The 22053-nt window shown below is 67.4% G+C and overlaps 2 protein-coding genes across 3 annotated transcripts in view; one reads left to right on the plus strand and one right to left on the minus strand.

The window, feature by feature from the left end:
* The first annotated feature begins 11 nt into the window (after positions 1-11).
* LOC142074289 (uncharacterized) lies at positions 12-7428 on the plus strand. Its single transcript, XM_075134863.1, has 5 exons — positions 12-298; positions 3364-3467; positions 5879-6006; positions 6706-7065; positions 7157-7428. The coding sequence occupies exons 1-5, from the start codon at positions 101-103 to the stop codon at positions 7426-7428; spliced, it is 1062 nt and encodes a 353-aa protein (XP_074990964.1). The 5' UTR covers positions 12-100.
* A 1260-nt stretch (positions 7429-8688) lies between these two features.
* UBA1 (ubiquitin like modifier activating enzyme 1) overlaps positions 8689-22053 on the minus strand; it is a 56822-nt gene continuing 43457 nt past the window's right edge. Inside the window, exons 20-26 of one of the 2 annotated variants that reach the window (XM_075134920.1) lie at positions 18443-18632; positions 14099-14187; positions 13767-13859; positions 11346-11537; positions 10292-10393; positions 9947-10047; positions 8689-9063 (exon numbers count right to left, since the gene is read on the minus strand). In XM_075134920.1, the coding sequence (XP_074991021.1) occupies positions 8928-9063; positions 9947-10047; positions 10292-10393; positions 11346-11537; positions 13767-13859; positions 14099-14187; positions 18443-18632 (903 nt within the window). In that variant the 3' untranslated portion in view covers positions 8689-8927. The remainder of the gene's footprint in view (positions 9064-9946; positions 10048-10291; positions 10394-11345; positions 11538-13766; positions 13860-14098; positions 14188-18442; positions 18633-22053) is intronic. The other variant, XM_075134919.1, reaches the window with a different exon arrangement.

Raw genomic sequence — 22053 nt, forward strand, 5'->3', positions numbered from 1 at the left:
TTTGTTTACGTAGGGTCTTCCCTGGCTGTTTACGTAGGGTCTCCCCTATGGGTGTTTGTTTGCATAGGGTCTCCCCTGGGTGTTTACATGGGGTCCCCCCATGGGTGTTTGTTTACGTAGGGTCTCCCCCGGGTGTTTACGTAGGGTCCCCCCCCGGGTGTTTGTTTACGTAGGGTCTCCCCCGGGTGTTTACGTAGGGTCTCCGGGGGCGGCGCTGGACGCGGCGGCGCTGGAGCTGCTGGAGGCGCTGGAGACCCTGCAGCAGAGGCGTCACCTCCTGGGCCAGCTCCTGCGGCAGGTGACAGCGGGGACGGGGACACGGGGACGGGGACACGCGGGGGGAGGGGCCACGCCCCGGGGGGAGGGGCCACCCACCCTGGGGACAGGCGGGGGGAGGGGCCACCCACCCTGGGGACACGCTATGGGAGATGTCACCTGCCTTGGGGACACACAGGGACACGCCATGGGGACACGCCACTCCCTGCCCCCGTGTCACCCCGTGTCACCCCGTGTCCCCAGGGGTGGCTGTCCCTCACCCCGTGTCACCCCGTGTCACCCCATGTCACCCCATGTCCCCAGGGGTGGCTGTCCCTCACCCCGTGTCACCCCGTGTCACCCCGTGTCCCCAGGGGTGGCTGTCCCTCACCCCGTGTCACCCCGTGTCACCCCGTGTCCCCAGGGGTGGCTGTCCCTCACCCCGTGTCACCCCGTGTCACCCCGTGTCACCCCGTGTCCCAGGGGTGGCTGTCCCTCACCCCGTGTCACCCCGTGTCACCCTGAGTCCCCAGGGGTGGCTGTCCCTCACCCCATGTCACCCGTGTCCCCCGTGTCCCCAGGCTGGCTGTCCCCAGGGCTGGCTGTCCCTCTCCCCGTGTCACCCCGTGTCACCCCGTGTCACCCGTGTCCCCAGGGGTGGCTGTCCCTCACCTCGTGTCACCCGTGTCACCCTGTGTCCCCAGGGGTGGCTGTCCCTCACCCTGTGTCACCCCGTGTCACCCCGTGTCACCCGTGTCCCCCGTGTCCCCAGGGCTGGCTGTCCCTCACCCCCTGTCACCTGTGTCACCCGTGTCACCCATGTCCCCAGGGCTGGCTGTCCCTCACCCCGTGTCACCCTGTGTCACCCCGTGTCACCCATGTCCCCAGGGCTGGCTGTCCCTCACCCCGTGTCACCCCGTGTCACCCCGTGTCACCCGTGTCCCCAGGGCTGGCTGTCCCTCACCCCGTGTCACCCCATGTCACCCATGTCCCCAGGGCTGGCTGTCCCTCACCTCGTGTCACCCCGTGTCACCTCATGTCACCCGTGTCCCCCATGTCCTCAGGGCTGGCTGTCCCTCACCCCGTGTCACCCCATGTCACCCGTGTCACCCGTGTCCCCCATGTCCCCAGGGCTGGCTGTCCCTCACCCCGTGTCACCCCGTGTCACCCCGTGTCACCCCGTGTCACCCGTGTCCCCCGTGTCCCCAGGGCTGGCTGTCCCTCACCCCATGTCACCCCGTGTCACCCGTGTCCCCAGGGCTGGCTGTCCCTCACCCCATGTCACCCCATGTCACCCATGTCCCCAGGGCTGGCTGTCCCTCTCCCCGTGTCACCCCGTGTCGTCACCCATGTCACCTGTGTCCCCAGGGCTGGCTGTCCCTCTCCCCGTGTCACCCCATGTCACCCGTGTCACCCCATGTCACCCATGTCCCCAGGGCTGGCTGTCCCTCACCCCGTGTCACCCCATGTCACCTGTGTCACCTGTGTCACCCATGTCCCCAGGGCTGGCTGTCCCTCTCCCCGTGTCACCTGTGTCACCCCATGTCACCCCCGTGTCACCCGTGTCACCCTGTGTCACCCTGTGTCACCCGTGTCACCCCGTGTCACCCATGTCCCCCGTGTCCCCAGGGCTGGCTGTCCTCACCCCGTGTCACCCTCTGTCACCCCATGTCACCCCGTGTCCCCCGTGTCCCCAGGGCTGGCTGTCCCTCACCCCATGTCACCCCGTGTCACCCGTGTCCCCAGGGCTGGCTGTCCCTCACCCCATGTCACCCGTGTCACCCCGTGTCCCCCGTGTCCCCAGGGCTGGCTGTCCCTCTCCCCGTGTCACCCCGTGTCACCCCATGTCACCCCATGTCACCCGTGTCCCCAGGGCTGGCTGTCCCTCTCCCCGTGTCACCCGTGTCACCCGTGTCCCCAGGGCTGGCTGTCCCTCACCCCGTGTCACCCCGTGTCACCCGTGTCACCCATGTCCCCAGGGCTGGCTGTCCCTCTCCCCGTGTCACCCCGTGTCACCCGTGTCACCCGTGTCCCCAGGGCTGGCTGTCCCTCACCCCATGTCACCCCGTGTCACCCGTGTCCCCAGGGCTGGCTGTCCCTCACCCCGTGTCACCCCGTGTCACCCGTGTCACCCGTGTCCCCAGGGCTGGCTGTCCCTCTCCCCGTGTCACCCCGTGTCACCCGTGTCACCCGTGTCACCCGTGTCCCCCGTGTCCCCAGGGCTGGCTGTCCCTCACCCCGTGTCACCCCGTGTCACCCGTGTCCCCAGGGCTGGCTGTCCCTCACCCCGTGTCACCCCATGTCACCCCATGTCACCTGTGTCACCCGTGTCCCCAGGGCTGGCTGTCCCTCTCCCCGTGTCACCCCGTGTCACCTGTGTCACCCGTGTCCCCCGTGTCCCCAGGGCTGGCTGTCCCTCACCCCGTGTCACCCCGTGTCACCCCATGTCACCTGTGTCACCCATGTCACCCGTGTCCCCAGGGCTGGCTGTCCCTCACCCCGTGTCACCCCGTGTCACCTGTGTCACCCCATGTCACCCGGGTCACCCGTGTCCCCAGGGGTGGCTGTCCCTCACCCCGTGTCACCCCGTGTCACCCCGTGTCACCCCGTGTCACCCCGTGTCCCGAGGGCTGGCTGTCCCTCACCCCGTGTCACCCCATGTCACCCCGTGTCCCCCGTGTCCCGAGGGCTGGCTGTCCCTCACCCCGTGTCACCCCGTGTCACCTGTGTCACCCCATGTCACCCGGGTCACCCGTGTCCCCAGGGGTGGCTGTCCCTCACCCCGTGTCACCCCGTGTCACCCCGTGTCACCCCGTGTCCCCCGTGTCCCGAGGGCTGGCTGTCCCTCACCCCGTGTCACCCCGTGTCACCCTGTGTCACCCCATGTCACCCCGTGTCCCCCGTGTCCCCAGGGCTGGCTGTCCCTCTCCCCGTGTCACCCCGTGTCACCCGTGTCACCCGTGTCCCCAGGGCTGGCTGTCCCTCACCCCGTGTCACCCCATGTCACCCCATGTCACCCCGTGTCACCCGTGTCCCCAGGGCTGGCTGTCCCTCACCCCGTGTCACCCCATGTCACCCCGTGTCACCCCGTGTCACCCGTGTCCCCAGGGCTGGCTGTCCCTCTCCCAGGCCCGTTACACCCTGGGGTGTCACCGCGTCTCCTCCCTGCAGTACGGGGCCACCATCGTCCCCCGCGTCCGCGTCCTCCCCAGGTAGGGGACACGGGGGGGGGACAGGGGGACAGCGGGGGGGACACAGGGACACGGGGGGCGGGGACAGGGGGACACGGGGGGGGACACAGGGGGACACGGGGGGGGACACAGGGGGACAGCGGGGGGGGACACGGGGACAGCGGGGGGGGACACGGGGACACGGGGGGGGGGGGGTGGGGACACCGGGGGGGGGACAGGGGGACACCGGGGGGGACAGTGGGGGGGGGACATGGGGACATGGGGGTTGATAGGGCTGGGGGGTGACATGGGTGTCCCCAAGTGGGGGGTGACACTGGGGGTGTCCCCAAGGAGGGGGGTGACACTGGGGGTGTCCCCAAGTTGGGGGGTGACACTGGGGGTGTCCCTAAGTTGGGGGGGGTGACACTGGGGGTGTCCCCAAGGAGGGGGGTGACACGGGTGTCCCCAAGTTGGGGGGTGACACTGGGGGTGTCCCCAAGGAGGGGGGTGACACTGGGGGTGTCCCCAAGGAGGGGGTGGTGACACTGGGGGTGTCCCCAAGGAGGGGAGTGACATGGGTGTCCCCAAGTTGGGGGGGGTGACACTGGGGGTGTCCCTAAGTTGGGGGGGTGACACTGGGGGTGTCCCCAAGGAGGGGGGTGACACTGGGGGTGTCCCTAAGTTGGGGGGGGTGACACTGGGGGTGTCCCCAAGTGGGGGGGTGACACTGGGGGTGTCCCTAAGTTGGGGGGGGGTGACACTGGGAGTGGTCCCAAGGAGGGGGGTGACACGGGTGTCCCCAAGTTGGGGGGGGTGACACGGGTGTCCCTGCTTTGGGGGGGTGACAGGGGTGTCCCCATGGGGGAGGTGACACCCGTGTGTGTCCCCGTCCCCCCCCAGGCAGGAGCCGGGGGGACCCCCCCACTTTGAGGAGGTGCCGGGCACAGGGGGGACCCCGAGGACCCCGATCCCCAGCGGGGGGGGGACGGTAAGGGGGTGCTGGGTGGTCCCATGGGTGCTGGGGGGGGATTTGGGGTGCTGGGGGGGGTCCCATGGGTGCTGGGGGGGGGATTTGTGGTGCTGGGGGGGGTCCCAGGGGTGCTGGGGGGGGGATTTGGGGTGCTGGGGGGGTCCCGGGGGTGCTGGGGGGGCCCATGGGTGCTGGGGGGGGATTTGGGGTGCTGGGGGGGGTCCCATGGGTGCTGGGGGGGGGGGGATTTGTGGTGCTGGGGGGGGTCCCAGGGGTGCTGGGGGGGCCCGTGGGTGCTGGGGGGGGGATTTGGGGTGCTGGGGGGGGTCCCAGGGGTGCTGGGGGGGGGCCCATGGGTGCTGGGGGGGGGACGGTAAGGGGGTGCTGGGGGGGTCCCAGGGGTGCTGGGGGGAGATTTGTGGTGCTGGGGGGGTCCCAGGGGTGCTGGGGGGGCCCGTGGGTGCTGGGGGGGGGATTTGGGGTGCTGGGGGGGGCCCCAGGGGTGCTGGGGGGGGCCCATGGGTCCTGGGGGAGAATTTGGGGTGCTGGGGGGGCCCATGGGTGCTGGGGGGGGGTCCCATGGGTGCTGGGGGAGGATTTGGGGTGCTGGGGGGTCCCAGGGGTGCTGGGGGGGGGATTTGTGGTGCTGGGGGGGGTCCCAGGGGTGCTGGGGGGGCCCGTGGGTGCTGGGGGGGGATTTGGGGTGCTGGGGGGGGGTCCCATGGGTGCTGGGGGGTCCTGTGGGTGCTGGGGGAGGATTTGGGGTGCTGGGGGGATCCCAGGGGTTCTGGGGGAGGATTTGGGGTGCTGGGGGGGTTCCTGTGGGTGCTGGGGGGGGTCCCATGGTGCTGGGGGGGGGATTTGTGGTGCTGGGGGGGTCCCAGGGGTGCTGGGGGAGGATTTGGGGTGCTGGGGGGGCCTGTGGGTGCTGGGGGGTCTGTGGGTGCTGGGGGAGGATTTGGGGTGCTGGGGGGATCCCAGGGGTTCTGGGGGGGATTGGGGTGTGCTGGGGGGGCGTCCCATGGTGCTGGGGGGGGGGATTTGGGGTGCTGGGGGGGCGTCCCATGGTGCTGGGGGGGGGATTTGGGGTGCTGGGGGGGTCCCGTGGGTGCTGGGGGGGGATTTGGGGTGCTGGGGGGGTCCCGTGGGTGCTGGGGGAGGATTTGGGGTGCTGGGGGGGGATTTGGGGTGCTGGGGGGGTTCCTGTGGGTGCTGGGGGGGGTCCCATGGTGCTGGGGGGGGGATTTGGGGTGCTGGGGGGGGGTCCCATGGTGCTGGGGGGGGATTTGGGGTGCTGGGGGGGGTCCCATGGGTGCTGGGGGGTCCCATGGTGCTGGGGGGGAACTGGGGGTGCTGGGGGATCCTATGGGTGCTGGGGGGAGGATTTGGGGTGCTGGGGGGGGATTGGAGGGACTTGGGGTCCCTGGGGGGGGTCCCCAATTACTTTGGGGTGTCACTGACCTTTGCCCCCCCCTCCCCCCAGGGCTGCGGCAGCGCCGGGGTCCCCAGAAAAAGGGGGTGCCCCCCCCCGCGCCCCCCCCGACCCCCTGGCCTGGTTCGGGGTGCTGGTGCCCCCCAGCCTGCGGCAGGCCCAGGGCAGCTTCATCCAGGGTGAGGGGGGTCCCCCAAAACCCCGGGGGGGGTCCCCAAAACCTGGAGGGGTCCCCAAAACCTGGAGGGGTCCCCAAAATCTGGGGGGGGTCCCCAAAATCGGAGGGGAGGGGAACCTGGAGGGGTGGTCCCAATCTGGGGGGGGTGGCCCCAAAAGCTGAGGGGGGTCCCCAAGAACTGGGGGGGGTCCCCAAAATCCAGGGGGGTCCCCAAAACCTGGAGGGAGTCCCCAAAATTGGAGGTGGGGGGGGGGAACCTGGAGGGGTGGCCCCAAAAGCTGAGGGGGGGTCCCCAAGAACTCGGGGGGGGGGTCCCCAAGAACTGGGATGTCCCCAAGAACTTGGGGGGGGGTGTCCCCAAAATCCAGGGCATCCCCAAAACCTGGGGGGGGGTCCCCAAAATTGGAGGGGGGGGGGGGGGAACCTGGAGGGGTGGCCCCAAACTGGGGGCGGGGGGTGGCCCCAACATCTGGGGGGGGTCCCCAAAACCTGAGGGGGGTCCCCCAAAATTGGGGGGGGTCCCCTAAAGGTCATGACCCTGTGTCACCTCCTTGTCCCTTTGTCATCTCCGATGTCCCCCCGTGACCCCCGACCCCCCATGACCCCTGACCCCCCCGTGACCTCTGACCCCCCTGTGACCTCTGACCCCCCGTGACCCCTGACCCCCGTGACTCTGACCCCCCGTGACCTCTGACCCCAGGGGTGACGGTGGCGGTGGAGCTGGCGGGGCTGCAGGGCGCCGTGGCGGCGGCCGCCACCCGCTACCGCGCCCTCCTGCGCCGCAAGTGTCACCTGGACGGGGACATCGGGGACACCGGGACCGCGGGGGACACCGGGACCACGGGTGACACCAAGACCCTCGGGGACACCGAGACCCCTGGGGACACCGAGACCACGGGTGACACCAAGACCCTCGGGGACACCGAGACCCCTGGGGACACCGAGACCACGGGTGACACCGAGGACCACGGGGACACCGAGACCCTCGGGGACACCGAGACCCCTGGGGACACCGAGACCACGGGTGACACCAAGGACCACGGGGACACCGAGACCCCAGGTGACACAGGGACCCCGGGTGACACCGAGACCCTCGGGGACCCTTGGGGACACCGAGACCCCATGTGACACCGTGACTGCACGTGACACAGAGGCCACGGGTGACACCGAGGACCACGGGGACACCGAGCCCACGGGTGACACCGAGACCCTCGGGGACACCGAGCCCACGGGTGACACCGAGCCCACGGGTGACACCAAGACCCTTGGGGACACCGAGACCACGGGTGACACCGAGCCCACGGGTGACACCGAGACCCTCGGGGACACCGAGCCCACGGGTGACACCGAGCCCCCAGGTGACCGGGAGACCGCGGGTGACACAGGGACACGTCAGGAGGTGACACGGGGCCACCCCGGGTGACAGCGATGTCACCGCCCCCGTGACGGGGGCCACGGCCACCCCGGGGCCACCAACTCGTGTGACACCCGTGTCCCCTCCCCCCCCCCAATAAAGACGTTGTGGCTCCGTGTCACCCGCTGTCCCCAACCGCGTCGCGCTGTCACCCGGCGGCCATCTTGGTGCCGCTTTTGATGTCACCCAGCGGCCATCTTGGTGCCGCGCCCCTCTTGGTGTCACCTGGTGGCCACCTTGGTGCCACTTTGATGTCACCTGGTGGCCACCTTGGTGGCACCCACCCTTGGTGGCACCTGGTGGCCACCTTGGTGCCACTTTGATGTCACCCAGCGGCCATCTTGGTGCCACGCCCCCTTGGTGTCACCAGGCAGCCATCTTGGTGCCACACCCCCTTGGTGTCACCTGACCACCATCTTGCTGTCACTTTGATGTCACCCGGCGGCCATCTTGGTGCTACACCCCCTTGGTGTCACCCAGCCGCCATCTTGGTGCCGCTTTGATGTCACCTGGCGGCCATCTTGGTGCCACACCCCCTTGGTGTCACTCGGCCGCCATCTTGGTGCCACTTTGATGTCACCAGGCAGCCATCTTGGTGCCACTTTGATGTCACCCGGCGGCCATCTTGGTGCCACACCCCCTTGGTGTCACCAGGCAGCCACCTTGGTGCCACTTTGATGTCACCCGGCGGCCATCTTGGTGCCGCACCCCCTTGGCGTCACCCGGCCGCCATCTTGTTCCACTTTGATGTCACCAGGCAGCCATCTTTGTGCCACTTTGATGTCACCCGGCGGCCATCTTGGTGCCACACCCCCTTGTTGTCACGTGGCCACCATCTTGGTGCCACTTTGATGTCACCAGGTGGCCATTTTGGTGCCACGCCCCCTTGGTGTCACCTGGCCGCCATCTTTGTGCCACTTTGATGTCACCCGGCGGCCATCTTGGTGCCACACCCCCTTGGCGTCACCCGGCCGCCATCTTGTTCCACTTTGATGTCACCAGGTAGCCATCTTGGTGCCACTTTGATGTCACCTGGCGGCCATCTTGTTCCACTTTGATATCACCTGGCGGCCATCTTGTTCCACTTTGATATCACCTGGCGGCCATCTTGGTGCCACACCCCCTTGGCGTCACCCGGCCGCCATCTTGGTGCCGCTTTGATGTCACCCAGCGGCCATCTTGGTGCCACACCCCCTTGATGCCACCTGGTGGCCATCTTGGCCTCGCCCCCCCCCCCCCCCCCCCCCCCCCCAAGTGACACACAGCGGCCATCTTCTATATTTATTGGGTGGGGGCCCCCCTTGCCCCGCCCCCCAAGCCCCACCCCCCCCAACTCGGGGGCGGGGCCAAGACACAACAACAACTAGCGGAAGGGGAAGGGGACAGGGCGGGGCTGGGTGTGAGGAGGGGGGGGGGCGTGGCCAGATGGACAGGGAGGTGTGGCCGGGCGGGCAGAGGCGTGGCCGGGCGTGGCTCCGCCCCCCCCCCCCCCCCCCCGGTGGGCGGGGCTAGCGGATGGTGTAGCGCACGTAGGGCACCTCGATGTCGGCGTCGGTGTCGTCGTTGCAGCAGAGCTCGAAGACGAGGGCCTTGACGTGGCGGCCGACCTTCTTCTTGGAGACCCGCGCCACGATCTCCGTCATCCTGAGGGACCAGGGACGGCGTCACCCGGGGGTGGCACCCGCCCGCGGTTGGTGGCCTCAGCCATGGGGGGGGGGCGTCACCCTACGGGGACGTGGGCATGGGGTGGCCTCAACCGTGGAGGTTGTCACCCTAAGGGGACGTGGGCATGGGGTGGCATCATGGTGACCACCTGTGGTGGCCTCAACCATGGAGGTTGTCACCCTACGGGAGGTGGCATCATGGTGACCACCCGTGGTGGCCTCAACCATGGAGGCTGTCACCCTACGGGGAGGTGGCATCATGGTGACCACCCGTGGTGGCCTCAACCGTGGAGGTTGTCACCCCACGGGGAGGTGGCATCACGGTGACCACCCGTGGTGGCCTCAACCGTGGAGGTTGTCACCCTACGGGGAGGTGGCCACGGGGTGGCATCACGGTGCCCACCCGTGGTGGCCTCAACCACGAGGACTCGCGCCCTACGTGGCTGAGGCCACGCCCCAGATCTATCCCCCACCCATGGAACGCGTCCCCCACCCACGGGACCTTATCCCTCACCCACGGGACACCCCCTGCACCCATGGGACGTGTCCCTCACCCACGGGACATCTTCCTCACCCATGGAACGTGTCCCTCACCCATGGGACGTGTCCCTCACCCATGGAACGTGTCCCTCACCCAACGGACGTGTCCCTCACCCATCGGACGTGTCCCTCACCCATGGGACGTGTCCCTCACCCATGGGATGTGTCCCTCACCCATCGGACGTGTCCTCACCAATGGGACGTGTCCCTCACCCCAAACTCCACATCCCCCCACCCCGGCTGCCCCCCACCCCTAGGTACCCCCACCCATGGGTGCCCCCCCCCCCACCCATGGGTGCCCCGCCCCCTTCCCCCAGCCCTACGGTTGGTCGTGGCGCTCGCGCAGCTTGGCGGCCGGCATGAAGAAGGAGTAGAGCATGGAGACACCCTGGGAAAGCATCGTGATCTCCAGCCGGTGCTCCTTCTGGGGGGGGGAGGGGACACGGGGGGGGGGACACAGGGACGTCGGGTGGGGCCCAGGGCACCCATGGGTGCCCCACGGCGCCCCACGGCGCCCCACGGCCCTGGGGTGGCACCAGCCACCGTGGTGGCCACATCTCCCCCCGCTTCCCCATCGCACCCCACACCCCCCAACCCCCCGGCCGCCCCCTCCTCCCCCTTCCCAGTTCCCCCCCCCCGCCCCGAGTCCCTCCCAGTGCTCCCAGTACCTTGAAGTAGGCGAGGAACTGGCGCAGGGTCATCTCCTGCCCGTCGGGTTGCAGCCCCTGCACCTCGAACCGGTCCCACAGCGTCCACTCCACCTCGTAGTACTGGGAGGGGGGGAGGGGCAGACCCACGGCGGGGGAGGGGGGGCTCAGACCCACGGCGGGGGGTGGGACCCATGGGGACGGAGCCATGGCTGGGAACAAGGACCCCGGGGGGGGGGGGGGGCAACTGGGGGGGTCTAGGGGGGGTCATTAGGACCACGGGGTGACTTGGGGCACCTATAGGGTCCCCCACCCTGCTATGGGGCTGGGTCCTATGGGTCAGGGAGCCATGGGGCAGCACCGAGACCCCACCGAGACCCCAAACCACCTCCAGAAGTCAACCCCAACCCAACCCCACCAGGCAGCACCCAGTAGACACCAGGTCCATGGGGCTCCTGTGGGACATCTATAGGGTCCCCCACCCCGCTATGGGGCTGGGTCCTATGGGTCAGGGAGCCATGGGGCAGCACCGAGACCCCCACTGAGACCCCAAACCACCTCCAGAACTCAACCCCACCCCAACCCCACCCCAACCCCAACCCCTTCAGGCAGCACCCAGTAGACACCAGGTCCACGGGGCCCCCGTGGGACATCTATAGGGTGCGTGGTGACGCTATGGGGCTGGGTCCTATGGGTCAGGGAGCCGTGGGGCAGCACCGAGACCCCACCGAGACCCCAAACCACCTCCAGAACTCAACCCCACCCCAACCCCACCCCAACCCCAACCCCTTCGGGCAGCACCCAGTAGACACCAGGTCCATGGGGCTCCTGTGGGACATCTATAGGGTCCGCGGCGCCGCTATGGGGCTGGGTCCTATGGGTCAGGGAGCCGTGGGGCAGCACCCCAACCCCACCGAGACCCCAAACCACCTCTAGAAGTCAACCCCACCCCAACCCCAACCCAACCCCACCCCAACCCCAACCCCTTCAAGCAGCACCCAGTAGACACCAGGTCCACGGGGCCCCCATGGGACATCTATAGGGTGCGCGGCGCCGCTATGGGGCAGCCCCCCACCTTATTCCGGGGGCAGGCGAGGGGTTCGGAGAAGCCGACGAATGGGAGGGCCAGGTTGAGGAAGGCGTTTTTGTAGGAGGGGAGGCGGCGGTGGCCCTGGACCAACTTGTAGAGCTCCAGGCAGGCCAGGCCCACCACCGCCCCCGTGGTGGTGGCGATGGCCGGGATGATCTTCCCCGCGATCAGCTTGCTCTGCCCCGTATAGAGGAACCTATAGGGACCGGGCGGGGCGGGCACCACCCACCCCCCCCCCCCCCCGGGGTCAATCCCCACCCCCCCCCAGCCTTGGATCTCCCTAGGGGTCTGTAGACCCCGGGTGCGTGGTCCTATAGAGGCTATAGGTCTATGTGTGCCTTACAGTCCTATAGGTACCCTACAGCTCTATATGTTCCTAGAGTCCCATACGTGTCCTAAAGCTCTATATGTCCCCAGAGCCCCATATGTGTTCTACAGCCCTATATGTTCCTAGAGCCCCATATGTGACCTACAGCTCCCTATGGGTCCTACACTTCTATATGTCCCTAGAGCCCCATATGTGTCCTGCAACCCCCTATGGGCCCTACAGCTCTATATGTCCCTAGAGCCCCGTATGTGTCCTAAAGCTCTATATGTCCCTAGAGCCCCATATGTGCCCTACAGCTCTATATGTCCCTAGAGCCCCATATATGCCCTACAACGCCCTATGTGCCCTACAGCTCTATATGTCCCTAGAGCCTCATATGTGTCCTACAGCTCCCTATGGGCGCTACAGCCCTATATGTCCCTAGAGCCCCATATGTGTCCTGCAACCCCCTATGGGCACTACAGCCCTATATGTCCCTAGAGCCCCATATGTGTCCTACAACGCCCTATGTGCCCTACAGCCCTATATGTCCCTAGAGCCCCATATGTGTCCTGCAACCCCCTATGGGGCCTACAGCCCTATATGTCCCTAGAGCCCCATATGTGTCCTACAGCTCCCTATGGGCCCTACAGCCCTGTATGTGCCTAGGGCCCCATATATGCCCTACAACGCCCTATGGGCCCTACAGCCCTATATGTCCCTAGAGCCCCATATGTGTCCTACAGCTCCCTATGGGCCCTACAGCCCTATATGTGCCTAAGGCCCCATATATGCCCTACAACGCCCTATGGGCCCTACAGCTCTATATGTCCCTAGAGCCTCGTATATGTCCTACAGCTCCCTATGGCCCCTACAGCCCTATATGTCCTTAGAGCCCCATATGTGTCCTACAGCTCCCTATGGGCCCTACACCTCTATATGTCCCCAGAGCCCCATACGTGTCCTACAGCTCCCTATGGGCCCTATAACCCCCTATGTGCTCTACAGCCTCCTGTGTGCCCTATAATACCATATATGTTCTACAGCCCTATATGTGCCCTAGAGCCCTATATGTGCCTAGAACCCTGTGTGTGCCCTATAGCACCTGTGTATACCCTACAAACCCCCAACGTATACTACAGACACTGTATAGACCCTATAGGCTTCTAGATCTTATACACGTCACAGATCCTACAAAGTCTATACGCATCCTGTAGACCCTATAAAGCCTGTATGTACTCTATAGACCCTCCACGCACCCTATATGTGTTCTATAAACTCCATCCATACTCTACAAGGTCCTCTATATGTCCTACATATACTGTATGCAATCTACATGCGCTTTACAGACTCTGTATTCTATGCGTACTCTTAAATGCTTTAAGTATTCTATAGACGCCGTACATACCCTATAGATCCTCTATGCTGCCTACAGACTCCATATAGACTCTAAATGCCTATAGAACTTAAATATAACATAAACTACAAACCTTGCGTGTACTCTATAGATTCTATAGATCCTATATATACTCCATAGATGCTATACATACTCTATAGACCCTATATATACTCTATAGCTCCTATATATACTCTACAGACCCTATATGTACTCTATAGATGCTGCACGTGCTCTACAAACCCTGTATAGGCCCTACGTGGGTCTATGTGCCTTATACAGAACCTATAGCACCCATAGGACCCCCAGCACCCATAACACCCCATAGGACCCCCATAGCACCCATAGGACCCTCCCCAGCACCCATGGGTGCCCCCAGCACCCATAGGACCCCCAGCCCCCCTACAGCACCCGTAACACCCCTGAAGAACCCCCATAACACCCCATAGCACCCCCATAGCACCCATAGGACCCCCTTCAGCACCCATAGGACCCCCCCCAGCACCCATGGGTGCCCCCAGCACCCATAGGACCCCCAGCCCCCCTACAGCACCCGTAACACCCCTGAAGAACCCCCATAACACCCCATAGTACCCCCCATAGCACCCCCCATAGCACCCACAGGACCCCCTATAGCACCCACAGGACCCTCCCCAGCACCCATAGGACCCTCATAGCACCCATGGGTGCCCCCAGCACCCACCTTGTGGCGGTCGGCCGGGGGGATGTCGTAGTTCTCCGCTCGCAGGTTGGAGGCGGCGACGATGAAATCCATGTGGAAGTTGGTGTCATCGTCCTGGGTGGGGGGGGGGGGGGCACCCATGGGTGGGGGTGAGCACCCATGGGTGGGGGTGAGCACCCATAGGGCGTGGGGCACCCACTTTGGAGGGAGCACCCGCTTTCCTTGGCTCCGGGGTGGGTGGCAGAACGGGTGGCGGTTCCCCGAGAGCGGCTGGGTGGGTGGGTTGGGAGGCAGCACCCATGGGTGGGGGTGGGAGCACCCATGGGTGCTGGGGGTGGGGGGGCAGCACCCACCTTCTCGAAGTCGATGGGGAACATGCGGAAGCCGGGCAGCTCCTCGGGGCTGGGCAGCGACGCCTTCAGCTCCTCCAGGCGCCCGTCGTCTGTGGGTGGGGGGCACCCATGGGACCCCCGGCACCCATAGGACCCTCACGGGGGCCCTGGCACCCAGGGGACCCCTCCCCCCGGCACCCGTGGGACCTCATTGCACTCATGGAACCCCCAAAGCCCTACAAAACCAGCCCCCCAGCACCCATGGGTGCCCCAAACCCCCTATACAACCAGCTCTCCACCACCCATGGGTGCTCCCACCCCATACCTCCACCCCTCCAGCACCCATGGGTGCCCCTGTCCCACACCTCCCATCTCCCCCCAGACCACCTAAGTGCCTCCAGCACCCATGGGTCCCTCAACCCTCTACCCAACCAACCCCACCACCACCTCTAGGTGCCCCCCAGCACCCATGGGTGCTCCCACCACCTATCTCCACCCCACCAGCACCCATGGGTGCCCCTATCCCACACCTCCCATGTCCTTCCACACCCCCCAAGCACTCTCAGCACCCAAGGGTGCCCTCCCCACCCCCCCAGATGCCCCCAATACCCCATATCCAACCAACCCCACCACCCTTAGGTGCCCCCCCAGCACCCATGGGTGCCCCCCCCCATACCTCCACCCCTCCAGCACCCATGGGTGCCCCTATCCCACACCTCCCATGTCCTTCCACACCCCCCAAGCACTCTCAGCACCCAAGGGTGCCCTCCCCACCCCCCCAGATGCCCCAATACCCCGTATCCAACCAACCCCACCACCCTTAGGTGCCCCCCCAGCACCCATGGGTGCCCCCCCCCATACCTCCACCCCTCCAGCACCCATGGGTGCCCCTGTCCCACACCCCCCAAGCACCCTCAGCACCCAAGGGTGCCCTCCCCACCCCCCCAGATGCCCCCAATACCCCATATCCAACCAACCCCACCACCCTTAGGTGCCCCCCAGCACCCATGGCTGCCCCCACCACCTATCTCCACCCCACCAGCACCCATGGGTGCCCCTATCCCACACCTCCCACGTCCTTCCACACCCCCCAAGCACTCTCAGCACCCATGGGTGCCCTCCCACCCCCATGGATGCCCCAAAACCCCATACCCAACCAACCCCACCACCCTTAGGTGCCCCCCAGCACCCATGGGTGCCCCCCCCATACCTCCACCCCTCCAGCACCCATGGGTGCCCCTGTCCCACACCCCCAAGCACCCTCAGCACCCAAGGGTGCCCTCCCACCCCCATGGATGCCCCAAAACCCCGTATCCAACCAACCCCACCACCCTTAGGTGCCCCCCAGCACCCATGGGTGCCCCCCCCATACCTCCACCCCTCCAGCACCCATGGGTGCCCCTGTCCCACACCCCCAAGCACCCTCAGCACCCAAGGGTGCCCTCCCCACCCCCCTAGATGCCCCAATACCCCGTATCCAACCAACCCCACCACCCTTAGGTGCCCCCCCAGCACCCATGGGTGCCCCCCCCCATACCTCCACCCCTCCAGCACCCATGGGTGCCCCTGTCCCACACCCCCCAAGCACCCTCAGCACCCAAGGGTGCCCTCCCCACCCCCCCAGATGCCCCCAATACCCCGTATCCAACCAACCCCACCACCCTTAGGTGCCCCCCCAGCACCCATGGGTGCTCCCACCACCTATCTCCACCCCACCAGCACCCATGGGTGCCCCTATCCCACACCTCCCATGTCCTTCCACACCCCCCAAGCACTCTCAACACCCAAGGGTGCCCTCCCCACCCCCCCAGATGCCCCCAATACCCCATATCCAACCAACCCCACCACCCTTAGGTGCCCCCCCAGCACCCATGGGTGCCCCCCCCCATACCTCCACCCCTCCAGCACCCATGGGTGCCCCTATCCCACACCTCCCATGTCCTTCCACACCCCCCAAGCACTCTCAGCACCCAAGGGTGCCCTCCCCACCCCCCCAGATGCCCCAATACCCCGTATCCAACCAACCCCACCACCCTTAGGTGCCCCCCCAGCACCCATGGGTGCCCCCCCCCATACCTCCACCCCTCCAGCACCCATGGGTGCCCCTGTCCCACACCCCCCAAGCACCCTCAGCACCCAAGGGTGCCCTCCCCACCCCCCCAGATGCCCCCAATACCCCATATCCAACCAACCCCACCACCCTTAGGTGCCCCCCAGCACCCATGGGTGCCCCCACCACCTATCTCCACCCCACCAGCACCCATGGGTGCCCCTATCCCACACCTCCCACGTCCTTCCACACCCCCCAAGCACTCTCAGCACCCATGGGTGCCCTCCCACCCCCATGGATGCCCCAAAACCCCATACCCAACCAACCCCACCACCCTTAGGTGCCCCCCAGCACCCATGGGTGCCCCCCCCATACCTCCACCCCTCCAGCACCCATGGGTGCCCCTGTCCCACACCCCCAAGCACCCTCAGCACCCAAGGGTGCCCTCCCACCCCCATGGATGCCCCAAAACCCCGTATCCAACCAACCCCACCACCCTTAGGTGCCCCCCAGCACCCATGGGTGCCCCCCCCATACCTCCACCCCTCCAGCACCCCTGGGTGCCCCTGTCCCACACCCCCAAGCACCCTCAGCACCCAAGGGTGCCCTCCCCACCCCCCTAGATGCCCCAATACCCCGTATCCAACCAACCCCACCACCCTTAGGTGCCCCCCCAGCACCCATGGGTGCCCCCCCCCATACCTCCACCCCTCCAGCACCCATGGGTGCCCCTGTCCCACACCCCCCAAGCACCCTCAGCACCCAAGGGTGCCCTCCCCACCCCCCCAGATGCCCCCAATACCCCGTATCCAACCAACCCCACCACCCTTAGGTGCCCCCCCAGCACCCATGGGTGCTCCCACCACCTATCTCCACCCCTCCAGCACCCATGGGTGCCCCTATCCCACACCTCCCACGTCCTTCCACACCCCCCAAGCACCCTCAGCACCCATGGGTGCCCTCCCACCCCCATGGATGCCCCAAAATCCCGTATCCAACCAACTCCACCACCCTTAGGTGCCCCCCAGCACCCATGGGTGCTCCCACCACCTATCTCCACCCCACCAGCACCCATGGGTGCCCCTATCCCACACCTCCCACGTCCTTCCACACCCCCCAGCACCCTCAGCACCCAAGGGTGCCCTCCCACCCCCATGGATGCCCCACTACCCCGTATCCAACCAACCCCACCCCCCCAGGTGCCCCCCCAGCACCCATGGGTGCTCCCACCACCTATCTCCACCCCTCCAGCACCCATGGGTGCCCCTATCCCACACCTCCCACGTCCTTCCACACCCCCCAAGCACCCTCAGCGCCCATGGGTGCCCTCCCACCCCCATGGATGCCCCAAAATCCCGTATCCAACCAACTCCACCACCCTTAGGTGCCCCCCAGCACCCATGGGTGCCCCCACCACCTATCTCCACCCCACCAGCACCCATGGGTGCCCCTATCCCACACCTCCCACATCCTTCCACACCCCCCAAGCACTCTCAGCGCCCAAGGGTGCCCTCCCCACCCCCCCAGATGCCCCCAATACCCCATATCCAACCAACCCCACCACCCTTAGGTGCCCCCCAGCACCTATGGGTGCCCCCCCCTATACCTCCACCCCTCCAGCACCCATGGGTGCCCCTGTCCCACACCCCCCAAGCACTCTCAGCACCCAAGGGTGCCCTCCCCACCCCCCCAGATGCCCCCAATACCCCGTATCCAACCAACCCCACCACCCTTAGGTGCCCCCCAGCACCCATGGGTGCCCCCACCACCTATCTCCACCCCACCAGCACCCATGGGTGCCCCTATCCCACACCTCCCACACCCCCCAAGCACCCTCAGCACCCATGGGTGCCCTCCCCACCCCCCCAGATGCCCCCAATACCCCATATCCAACCAACCCCACCACCCTTAGGTGCCCGCCCAGCACCCATGGGTGCCCCCCCCCATACCTCCACCCCTCCAGCACCCATGGGTGCCCCTATCCCACACCTCCCACGTCCTTCCACACCCCCCAAGCACCCTCAGCGCCCATGGGTGCCCTCCCACCCCCATGGATGCCCCAAAACCCCTTATCCAACCAACCCCACCACCCTTAGGTGCCCCCCCAGCACCCATGGGTGCTCCCACCACCTATCTCCACCCCACCAGCACCCATGGGTGCCCCTATCCCACACCTCCCACATCCTTCCACACCCCCCAAGCACCCATGGGTGCCCTCCCCACCACCCCAGATGCCCCCAAAACCCCATATCCAACCAACCCCACCACCCTTAGGTGCCCCCCAGCACCCATGGGTGCCCCCCCCCCACCCATACCGAGGGCGGCGGTGGCGCTCTGCAGCTCCTGGTCGGAGACGTGGATGCGGACGCCGGCTTTGGGTGCAAAGGGGGGGACGCGGACGTGGCGCAGGAGCTCGGCCACCGCCCCCCGCTCCCGCGAGCCCCCGATCCCGTAGCTCTGGGCAAAGAGGTTGGCGGCCGCCATCACGTAGTCCAGGTGCAGGGGCTGCCGGGGGCACCCATGGGTGTCAGGGGACACCCATGGGTGTCGGGGGGCACCCAGGGGTGGTGGGGAGCACCCAGGGGTGGGGGGGGGCATCCCAGGGGTGGGGGGGGGCAACCAAGGGTGGTGGGGAGCAATGAGCATGGGCGGTGGGGGGCACCCATGGGTGTCAGGGGGCACCCATGGGTGGTGGGGGACACCCATGGGTGTCAGGGGGGCACCCATGGGTGGTGGGGGGCACCCCAGGGGTGGTGAGGGGCAACCAAGGGCGGGGGAGGGTAAGCATGGGTGGTGGGGGGCAACCAAGGGTGTTGGGGGGCAACCAAGGGCGGTGGGGAGCAATGAGCATGGGCGGTGGGGGGCACCCATGGGTGTCAGGGGGGCACCCAGGGGTGTCAGGGGGGCACCCAGGGGTGGTGGGGGGCACCCAGGGGTGGTGGGGGGCATCCCAGGGGTGGTGGGGGGCAACCAAGGGTGGTGGGGAGCAATGAGCATGGGCGGTGGGGGGCACCCATGGGTGTCAGGGGGGCACCCATGGGTGGTGGGGGGCACCCAGGGGTGTCGGGGGGGCACCCAGGGGTGGTGGGGGGCAACCAAGGGTGGTGGGGAGCAATGAGCATGGGCGGTGGGGGGCACCCATGGGTGTCAGGGGGGCACCCATGGGTGGTGGGGGGCACCCAGGGGTGTCGGGGGGGCACCCAGGGGTGGTGGGGGGCATCCCAGGGGTGGTGGGGGGCAACCAAGGGTGGTGGGGAGCAATGAGCATGGGCGGTGGGGGGCACCCATGGGTGTCAGGGGGGCACCCAGGGGTGTCAGGGGGGCACCCAGGGGTGGTGGGGGGCATCCCAGGGGTGGTGGGGGGCATCCCAGGGGTGGTGGGGGGCAATGAGCATGGGCGGTGGGGGGCACCCATGGGTGTCAGGGGGGCACCCAGGGGTGGTGGGGGGCACCCAGGGGTGGTGGGGGGCATCCCAGGGGTGGTGGGGGGCAACCAAGGGTGGTGGGGAGCAATGAGCATGGGCAGTGGGGGGCACCCATGGGTGTCAGGGGGGCACCCAGGGGTGTCAGGGGGGCACCCAGGGGTGGTGGGGGGCACCCAGGGGTGGTGGGGGGCATCCCAGGGGTGGTGGGGAGCAATGAGCATGGGCGGTGGGGGGCACCCATGGGTGTCAGGGGGGCACCCAGGGGTGGTGGGGGGCACCCAGGGGTGGTGGGGGGCATCCCAGGGGTGGTGGGGGGCACCCCATGGGTGGTGGGGGGCAACCAAGGGCGGCAGAGGGCAGCCATGGGTGATGGGGGGCAACCAAGGGTGGTGGGGAGTAACAAGCATGGGTGGTGGGGGGCACCCATGGGTGTCAGGGGACACCCATGTGTGGTGGGGGGGCACCCAGGGGTGGTGGGGGGCACCCCATGGGTGGTGGGGGGCAACCAAGGGTGGTGGGGAGCAATGAGCATGGGCGGTGGGGGGCACCCATGGGTGTCAGGGGGCACACATGGGTGGTGGGGGGCACTCATGGGTGTCAGGGGGGCACCCAGGGGTGTCCGGGGGGCACCCCATGGGTGGTGGGGGACACCCCAGGGGTGGTGAGGGGCAACCAAGGGCGGGGGAGGGTAAGCGTGGGTGGTGGGGGGCAACCAAGGGTGGTGGGGAGCAACGAGCATGGGCGGTGGGGGGCACCCATGGGTGTCAGGGGGCACCCATGGGCGGTGGGGGGCACCCATGGGTGTCAGGGGGCACCCATGGGTGGTGGGGGGCACCCCATGGGTGGTGGGGGGCAACCAAGGGCGGTGGAGGGCAGCCATGGGTGGTGGGGGGCAACCAAGGGTGTTGGGGGGCAACCAAGGGCGGTGGGGAGCAATGAGCATGGGTGGTGGGGGGCACCCATGGGTGTCAGGGGGCACCCATGGGTGGTGGGGGGCACCCCATGGGTGATGGGGGGCAACCAAGGGTGGTGGGGAGTAACAAGCATGGGTGGTGGGGGGCACCCATGGGTGTCAGGGGACACCCATGGGTGGTGGGGGGGCACCCAGGGGTGGTGGGGGGCACCCCATGGGTGGTGGGGGGCAACCAAGGGTGGTGGGGAGCAATGAGCATGGGCGGTGGGGGGCACCCATGGGTGTCAGGGGGCACCCATGGGTGGTGGGGGGCACCCATGGGTGTCAGGGGGGCACCCATGGGTGGTGGGGGGCAACCCATGGGTGGTGGGGGGCACCCCAGGGGTGGTGAGGGGCAACCAAGGGCGGGGGAGGGCAAGCATGGGTGGTGGGGGGCAACCAAGGGTGGTGGGGAGCAATGAGCATGGGCGCTGGGGGGCACCCATGGGTGTCAGGGGGCACCCATGGGTGGTGGGGGGCACCCAGGGGTGTCGGGGGGGCACCCAGGGGTGGTGGGGGGCACCCCAGGGGTGGTGGGGGGCAACCAAGGGCGGGGGAGGGTAAGCATGGGTGGTGGGGGGCAACCAAGGGTGGTGGGGAGCAATGAGCATGGGCGGTGGGGGGCACCCATGGGTGTCAGGGGGCACCCATGGGTGGTGGGGGGCACCCCATGGGTGGTGGGGGGCACCCCATGGGTGGTGGGAACAATGAGCATGGGCGGTGGGGGGCACCCATGGGTGTCAGGGGGCACCCATGGGTGTCAGGGGGGCACCCAGGGGTAGTGGGGGGCACCCAGGGGTGGTGGGGGGCAACCAAGGGCGGGGGAGGGCAGCCATGGGTGGTGGGGGGCAACCAAGGGTGTTGGAGGGCAACCAAAGGTGGCGGGGAGCAACAAGCATGGGCGGTGGGGGGCACCCATGGGTGTCAGGGGGCACCCATGGGTGGTGGGGGGCAACCAAGGGCGGTGGAGGGCAGCCATGGGTGGTGGGGGGCAACCAAGGGTGTTGGGGGGCAACCAAGGGTGGTGGGGAGCAACGAGCATGGGCGGTGGGGGGCACCCATGGGTGTCAGGGGGCACCCATGGGTGGTGGGGGGCAACCAAGGGCAGCGGAGGGCAGCCATGGGTGGTGGGGGGCAACCAAGGGTGTTGGGGGGCAGCCAAAGGTGGTGGGGAGCAACAAACATGGGTGGTGGGGGGCACCCATGGGTGTCGGGGGCACCCATGGGTGGTGGGGGGTAGCCTGTGGGTGGTGGGGGGCAACCAAGGGCGGCGGAGGGCAACCAAGGGTGTTGGGGGGCACCCATGGGTGTCAGGTGGGAGAATGTTGGGGAGGGATGGCACCCAAGGGTGATGGACGGGACCCAAGGGGGATGGACACCACCCAAGGGGGATTGATGGCACCCAAGGGTGAGAGATGGCACCCAAGGGAGATGCCCACCACCCAATGATGACCCATGGCACCCAACGGTGACGCCCGGCATCCAAGGGTGACGCCCATCACCCAACGATGACAGGTGACACCCACGGGTGACGCCCACCCCAACGATG

The sequence above is a fragment of the Calonectris borealis genome, chromosome 34, assembly GCF_964195595.1.
Source record: "Calonectris borealis chromosome 34, bCalBor7.hap1.2, whole genome shotgun sequence".
Classification (NCBI taxonomy): Eukaryota; Metazoa; Chordata; class Aves; order Procellariiformes; family Procellariidae; genus Calonectris; species Calonectris borealis.